The 8,337-nt window shown below is 39.8% G+C and overlaps 1 protein-coding gene across 1 annotated transcript in view; it reads right to left on the bottom strand.

The window, feature by feature from the left end:
* The window catches only part of WDR19 (WD repeat domain 19), a 190,435-nt gene that overhangs the window by 13,093 nt on the left and 169,005 nt on the right, over positions 1–8,337 (bottom strand). Inside the window, exon 29 of the mRNA XM_007947169.2 lies at positions 1,082–1,159. Coding sequence (XP_007945360.2) covers positions 1,082–1,159 — 78 coding nt within the window. The remainder of the gene's footprint in view (positions 1–1,081; positions 1,160–8,337) is intronic.

The raw sequence follows: 8,337 nt of genomic DNA, 5'->3' as shown, positions 1-8,337 counted from the left end.
TAGGAATAGGCCTTGGGTTACTGATGGTGACGGAGGTCGGGAGATGTGGCCTCCTTGCCCTTTTTGCAGACATTCTATCGTCACTATTTCTCCAAATCAGTGACTTGAGTTCCTTCACAAAGAGAGATCCTTGACCACCAAGGCAAAGAGGCAGAAAAAACTCTGGATGCTCCCAAAGATACATGACACAGAAGACTGACTTCTTTGGGAATCCACAGTGGGTTACATGTTGTGAAATATGCTCTTAATGACTTATTTCTACTGTATATTTACAAAGAATGACTTTGCATCATGACTTCAGGCACCTTTATTTTGTTGTTGATTTGTGACTTTTGGAGAGACCCCATCTGTTAGAAACTAGAACTGTTTCACTGGTTTTCTTGGCTGTAATCTTAAAAGACGCAAATCCCCAGGCCTAGTTCTTCTGTGGTGCTGCTGAGTGGGTTTGACTCACCAACCTTTTGGTTGCCAGACAAATAAAAACCATTTGTGCTACCCAAGGACTTTGGCATCTAATTTATTTTTGCTAATGGTAATTACTTTGTTAATTACCATCATTTTTGAAATATGAACAAAGCTCATGCTGTTGGGGAGCAGTGTTAACCTGTTAAATAGTTTCAATAATCATTTTTCATAAGCCCTAGAACGAATAAGGGAGCTCTGGTGGTGTAGTGTCTAAGGCATTTGACTGCTAACCAGAAGGCTGGCAGTTCAAATCCACTAGCCACTCCTTGGAAGGAAGACTGGGGCACCTACTTCCAGAGAGATACCACCTTGGAAACCCAAGGAGGGGTCGCAATGAGTCGGATTTGACTTGATGGCCAGTTTTTTTTTTTTTGAGAATAAATAAAACTGTTACCTTTTGAGAAAAATTGTGGGTGATGGGGACTGTTATTCAGAAGAGCCTTGGCTATTTCACAGGTGGCAATGCCAGTTGTAAAGAGTGTACATAACACTAAAACTCAGGGTCTCACTATTTGAATTCTAAGGCTGCTTTCAGAGATAAAAATGTACAAGTCTATGAGGCAAAAGCCACAACAGGTAAAAACAGGGGAGAACAAAGTAAAACCATAACTAGTACCTTCGGCATGCCATCACTCTCTCCCATAAGGTGGTCTATCAGCTGATTGGTCAGCAGTTCATCCTTGGCCTGACCAACCTGTTTAAGAAAGAAAACAGAAAATCAGCATCTTAAACCTAGCTAGAGGAAAAAAAGACAAATAATCTTCTGCTACGGAAATGGAAAAAATATACCATGTAAAAGTACCTATAGTACAGCACCTGAGACACAATAAGCTCAGGTCTGTCTTCATTCATTTGTAGAGACTCCATTGATAAAAATTCATCCTCAGAAGCTATAGCTTTTTTTTCAGTTGCTCTATCAAACTGTATTTTTTTAAACACACAGAAAATATGCTTCTTGGCTGTTTCAATAAAAACTTTCTTAGGATAATTGACTGTGAAACCTAGAGAATACAGCCTCTTCTGCACAGGAACTGAGCCTTATACAATAAACCACCAAGTGCCCTCATCGCCGTGACTCCTCGAGGAAGCTCACATGAACATGGCTACACGTAATCTAAAGCAGAAAGAGATGAATGTTACAGCAACAACAGCCCAGAAGGGTGGGCTGTGGGAAATGGGGGTTGGAGCTCTGGAGAGGACCTGAGCCTGGAAAGCCAGATTTGAGAATCATCTCCTTAAAGGTGAGAGTTAAAGTCATTGGGTGTTAGGCATTACTGCTAAGGGGTGGTGGTGATAAAAAACAAAAGTACTATATTGCAGGATGGAAATATACCAGTCTCAATTAGTAGAAATAGAATGTGTGGGATCAGGTATTCAGGGGAGACACTGGAGAATTACTGAAAAGTTAAAAGGCTTAGAGTCTTGTGTCTATAGCAGATGATCCTAAATAGAATGGGAGAACAATGCAGAGCAAACCTCAAATTCCTAAACAAGGCCAAACTTACTGGACTGGTAGAGATTAGATGATCTTCTGAGACTAGCACCCTGAGATATCCTTTTGATTTAGAACTGAACCCACTCCCGGAGGTCATCTTTCAGCCAAATAACAGAGTGGCTCATGAAATAAATAGTATCACCTAGGAGTTGTTGTTGCTGTTAGGTGTTGAGTCCATTCTGACTCACAGTGACTTTATGTACAGCAGAACCAAACACTGTCCAATCCTGCACCATCCTCACAATCATTGCTGTGTTTACGCCCATCGTTACAGCCACTGTAACAGCCACGGTCAATCCATCTCATTGAGGGTCTTCCTCTTTTTCATTGACCCTCTACTTTGCCAAGCATGAAGGGCTTCTCCGGGGACTGGTCCCTTCTGAAAACATGATCAAAGTAGGTGAGATGAAGTCTGGCCATTCTCATTCTAAGGAGCATTCGGGCTGTATTTCTTCCAAGACAGATTTCTTTGTTCTTCTGACAGCCTGTGGTATATTCAGTATTCTTCCCCAACACCATAATTCAAAGGCATCAATTCTTCTTAGGCCTTCCTTATTCATTGTTCAGCTTTCCATGCATGTGAGTTGACTGAGGCAGGTGCACTTTAGTCTTCAAAGTGACATCTTCGCTTTTTAAAACTTTAAAGAGGTCTTTAGCAGCAGATTTGCTGAATGCAATTTGTTGTTTGATTTCTTGACTGCTGCTTCCACAGGCACTGACTGTGGATCTAAGTAAAATGAAAACCTCAACAACTTCAATCTTTTCTCTATTTATTATGATATTGGTTATCGGTTCAGTTGTGATGATTTTTGTTTCTTTATGTTGAGGTGTAATCCACACTGAAGGTTGTAATCTTTGATCTTCATCGGTAAACACTTTCAGCAAACAAGGTTATATCATCTGCATATCATAGGTTGTTAATGAGTCTTCTTCCAACCTGATTTCACATTTTTCTTCATATAATCCAACTTCTTGTATTATTTGCTCAGCATACAGACTGAGTAAGTATGGTGGAAGAATACAACCCTGAAGCACATCTTTCCTGATTTCAAACCATACAGCATCTTCTTATTCTCTTTGAACAACTGCCTCTTGGTCTATGTATAGGCTCCTCGTAAGCACATACAGTGTTCCGGAATTTCCATTCTTTGCAATGTTATCCATACTTTGTTATGATCCACACACACTGGATGTCTTTGCATAATCAATAAAACACAGGTAAACATCTTTCTGGTATTCTTTGCTTTCAGCCAAGATCCACCTGACATCAGTAATGATATCCCTCATTCCATGTCCTCTTCTGAATCTGACTTGAATTTTTGGCAGTTCTCTGTTGATGTACTGCTGTAACCATTTTTGAATTATCTTCAGCAAAATTTTGCTTTTGTATGGAGTTCTGGTGGTGAAGTGCCTAAGGCATTTGGCTACTAAACTGAAGGCTGGTGGGTTCAAACCCACGAGCCAGTCCACAGAAGGAAGACTGGGCAATCTACTTCCATAAAGATATACTGCCTCAGAAACCTGAAGGGGGTCACTGTGAGTCAGAATTGGCTTGATGGCAGTGAGTTTTTTGAGTTTATGGTATTAATGATATTGTTCGATAATTTCCAGATACTACTGGATCTATATAATGTTCTATATGACAGCAGATGGTCAATATTTACCCTAAAGCAAAGATGAGAAGATAAGGGGGGAGAAGGAAAGCTAGATTAATGGAAACAGAATAACCGGAATGGAAATAATGAGAATGTTGGCACATTCTAAAAAATGTAACCAATGACATTGACCAGTATGTATGTTGTTGTTATGTGCTGTCGAGTCGGACCTGACTCATAGCAACCCCTTCTTGAGTTGCCGAGGCAGTATCACTACAGAAGTAGATTGCTCCATCTTCCTTCCAAGGAGTGGCTGGTAGGTTTGAACCACCAGCCTTCTGTTTAGCAGTCAAGTGCCTTAGGCACTATGCTACCAGAGCTCCTACCAGTATGTATAGAAGTTATTAAACGTGAACGTAACTTGCTCTGTAAATTTTTACCAAAAGTACAATTAAAAAAAAAAAAGAGTCTTATGTCTACAAAAAAGAGGTGAGCCCAGAACACCACTGGAGTCCAACCAAGGGGAGGAACAATGAACAGGGCAGTGTAGCCCTTCGTCATATTAATGATACTCTAGTGAGAAAAGCTACAAGAAAATGAAGAAAACCGTCATTAGGGACAGAGCAAGATGTGGTCTAGCTTACTACACCTCAGGGAAAGTATGAGGAGGCCTTTCCACAGTAGAGGAAGGATGAGAGCAGTCAAGCATGGACTTGAGCATGAAAGAGATCATGTTGAACCTATGGATGGAGAGGTTCTTAAGGCTACAGAGTTTATCCATACCTCACTGACTGCAAGGGGTCAGTATAAGAACACTAAGATGCTAGTTATCTGTGTTGCCTCTGCTCTTGGCACTGCTAAAAGGAAGGGACACTGGAATTGAGAAATGGTTGTTGTTGTTGTTAAGTGCTGTCGAGTCAGACCCAACTCATAGCAACCCCTCCTTGGGTTTCCAAGGCAGTATATCACTACGGAAGTAGATTGCCCAACCTTCCTTCTGAGGAGTGACTGTTGGGTTTGAACCGACAGCCTTCTGGTTAGCAGTCAAGTGCCGTAGGCACTACGCTACCAGAGAGTTCATTATTCCAGTGGCTTTTGATGATGACTTTGTGTGAATAAATCAGTACAGAAAAATGGTTAAAAGCAAGGATTCTGGAACCAGCTTGCCTTTGGTCAAATTTTAGTGACACCATTTGATACCCGTGTTACCTTGAACAAGTTACTTTTGGGGACTCAATGGGGATAATAGCACGTACCCCACAAAACTAATGTGAGGATTAAATAAGTTAATACATATGAAGGGCTTAGATTGGAGCCAGGCAGATTGCCGGATTTTAGCAAATAAAATTACAGGGCAGCCAGTTAAATTTGAATTTCAGAGAAGCAACAATTAACTTTTAGTATATGTCCCAGGCCAAAGGTGGGAAAGCTGCTTGTAGAATAAGCACTCAATATCTGACTCGATGGCAGTGCATTTGGTTTTTATTATTTTTATTACTAGCAATAATAGCAGCTGCCACCAGGAAGGGTTCAGCACACCCAGAGTGTTAGGGTAGATGGAAAGGAGAGTGAGTAGGGAAAAATGTGGCAACTCACAATTAAAATGAAAAAGAAAGTTGGAGATACATTCAAGGGGTGGAGGAACCAGTGAGGGAGGCTGAGAAGGGATCATCTGAGAAGTAAGTGGAGAACTAGAAGAAGCAGGTTCTAAGGGAATGAAAATTTCAAGAAAGCGGTGGCATAATTGTAAAATGCTGCTATACCATGGAGCAGCATGAAGACTGGAAGAAATTTCTGTAGTTAGCAACTAAGAGATAACTCGGGACCATTTAGAGAAAGTTTATGACGTGGCGTAGGTAGAGGTAGATTGCAAGGAGGCAAGGAAAGGCTCCAATATGCCCAATGGAGACTGTTCACTCCCATCTTTCCCATCCATACCAATAGTTCACTCAGGTAAAGCTTCCCACCAAAGGGCCTATCCCTCAGCCTCACAGGAGAAAAGGCATTTCAGAACCTTAGGGGTAGATGAGGTATCAAATAATTAGGTCTCAAATAATTAAGAAGTATGTATGCCCTCTAAGGAGCTTTGGTGGTGTAGTGAGTCAGGCACTTGGATAGTAACCAGAAGAGTGATAGTTCAAATCCACCAGCTGCTTAGTGGGAGGAAGATGAGCAATCTACTTCCATAAAGATTTATACCCTTGGAGACCCAACAGGGGTCACTATGAATCATAACTGACTCCATGGCAGTGGGTTTGGCTCTGTAGTGATACCGCCTTGGAAACCCAAGGAGGGGTCACTGTGAGTCGGATCTGACTCGACAGCACTGAGTTTGGTTTTGGTTTTTTGATATGCCTTGTGGTTGAGAATCATCAGGCTGAAGAGTGCACAGATTGTAAGAAGATGCAAGTGACAGTAAAAATGTTTTTTTCTCTCTTCCAGAGGAAGGATTCTCAAGGTAGAAAGGAAAGAAAGGAGTGGAGGATTGAGAAGGAAACTTACATCACCTGCATAGTGCTTTCACTGAGCTGAGGATCTGTTCAATTCCACAAGTATTTTACCCAGTGCCCACAATGTGCTAAATACTCTACCACAACATACTTCAGTGTATTGAGACAGCCCTTGACCTTGAGGAACTTTTAATCTGAAGGGGGTTAACTACTGTGGTAAGTAAGGTCCAAAGTACTTACAGGGATTCTAAAGAAAATTAAATTTCACCCAGAGGATGATGGGTCAGGAAAGGATGAATAAGAAGTGGTGTTTGAAGTGCATCTTGTCATGTTGGGTGAGAGTTTGAAGGGCAGAGATCCAAGAGGGAGGAGTGTTCTTTCTAAGGTTTAAGGTAAGCAAGAATGAAAGAACAAAGGAAGGGGACCATTAAAGGAAAAGTGAGTGGCCAGCGTAGCTGCAGTACAGGGTACTGACCTGGAGGAGTGTAACTGGCAATGTGGCTGGAAAGAAGACAGGTTTTAAATCCTAGCTCTATTACTTTGTAGCTCAGTGTCCTTAAGTTAGTCGTATGATCTTCTAAGGTCTCTGTTTCCTCCTTAGTTAAATGAGGGGGTTAGACCGGATAACGTCCCAGGCGGGAGACCTAAGATTCTGTGACCCATGAATGGTGGCTTGGGAACAAATTGTGGAGGCAGTAGGGAGCCACTCGCAGCTGAAGAATAAGAAAATTGTAATCAGACTTTAGAAAAAGTAATCAAGTAGTGAAGTTCCAAATGGATTTGTCTGAAAGAATGAAGTAATCCCAAAAATGGATAATGAATACAAATATATTGGCTTTATACATTACATGTCTCTGATCTCAACAGACTACCACATTATATAGCACAACAAGTAGAAGCAGATTCTGTGGGATTAAAAAAACAGCAACAAAATGAGTAAAACTGTGATACCTACAAGGGATATCTATCATTGTTTTCTGGTATGTATTCAATTCTTCTGAGAAGTGGACCTACCTCCATTTCAACCATGGTATTTTAGCTATATTCTAGATCTTAGAAGGCCCAATCTCCAGGGCCATAGACCTTGGTCTAGGTATAGGAATAGACCCAGTTTGCCTAGTCATTCTATCCCTGTGTCCCACAGTTGATTGGTTCTGGAATGGACAACAACCAAATCAGCCCTTGTGGACTAGGGGACCAGAGTCCCCGTCCCTCTCTGGTAGGAAAGAGGGGAGATGTAATCTTGGGAGCTGCTGTCAATCTTAATTCTGGCCTTCTGGAGGAACTAGGTCTTAGAAAATGTTTCGGATATGCAGAGAAAACACAGTAAGAGACTATTTTTACAATAGCCTTTTATGAATGGCTGGAAAATAATTCCCATTCCTTAATAATTCCACTGTACTTTCAACATTCAGATATTTTTAGAAAACAGACTAATTTTTAACTAAATATATTTACAAATTATAACTATATATTTGTAAATATATATTAACTATATTAATATATAGTTAAAATTAACTAAATATATTAAAAAATATATTTTAATATTTAAATATATTAAAAAATTTAAAATGTTATGAAAAGGTCTCATAACAGCAGTTACCTTAGTAGCAGTGAGATGTCAGAGTAACCAAATTATGGTTTTGAAATAACATTTCTAATGAAAAGAAGCTAGGATTTGTAAGAGAAATGGCTGGTATCAGGTCTGGGACAAGGAACCTGATGTATCTTACTATACGAGAGCAAAGAAGTTCTCAAAGATTAATTGAGATGTATGAAAAGGAATTAAGAGCCAATAAAAAGGGACAATTTGGGAATCAAAAAGAATATTAATTACAGTGGATTAGAATATACTTTATACACTAAATATCTATGAGTTCATATTAAAAACAAAAGCACCTTCACTGGGCACCTTTGGAGGATGCTAGGGAACGAACTTTTTATTCTGAAAGCTAATAAAGAGAAAGAATCAAGTATTTACTTTACTTTTCCTCTATTTTAGGGTACTCAAATAGCTAATATGAAAAAATATAATTCTTCAGTATGTAAGAATTAGAGCGAATACAAAAGTAATGACAGAATTAGAATATGAAAGAATGGATTTAGGTAATAATCACAGATGATTGTTGAAATCATTAAGTGAAAGGTTGATGGGGAATTTTTATAATGGCTGAGTCTGGCTGACAACACCTGAACCCAATGATCAACCAAACAGCATAACAAGAAAGACAACTAGAAATTATGTGTCGACTGATATGATGACTAGGAAGTACACAGCACTCTCTATGAAGCTGTTTCAAAAAAAAATCAAACTTAAATTTTTTTTTTTTTT

This window comes from Orycteropus afer, unplaced genomic scaffold, assembly GCF_000298275.1.
Source record: "Orycteropus afer afer isolate SDZICR_OR568_19922 unplaced genomic scaffold, OryAfe1.0 scaffold00176, whole genome shotgun sequence".
Classification (NCBI taxonomy): domain Eukaryota; kingdom Metazoa; phylum Chordata; class Mammalia; order Tubulidentata; family Orycteropodidae; genus Orycteropus; species Orycteropus afer.
The sequence above is the reverse complement of the archived record's forward strand: the minus strand, read 5'-3'. Positions and strand labels throughout refer to the sequence as shown.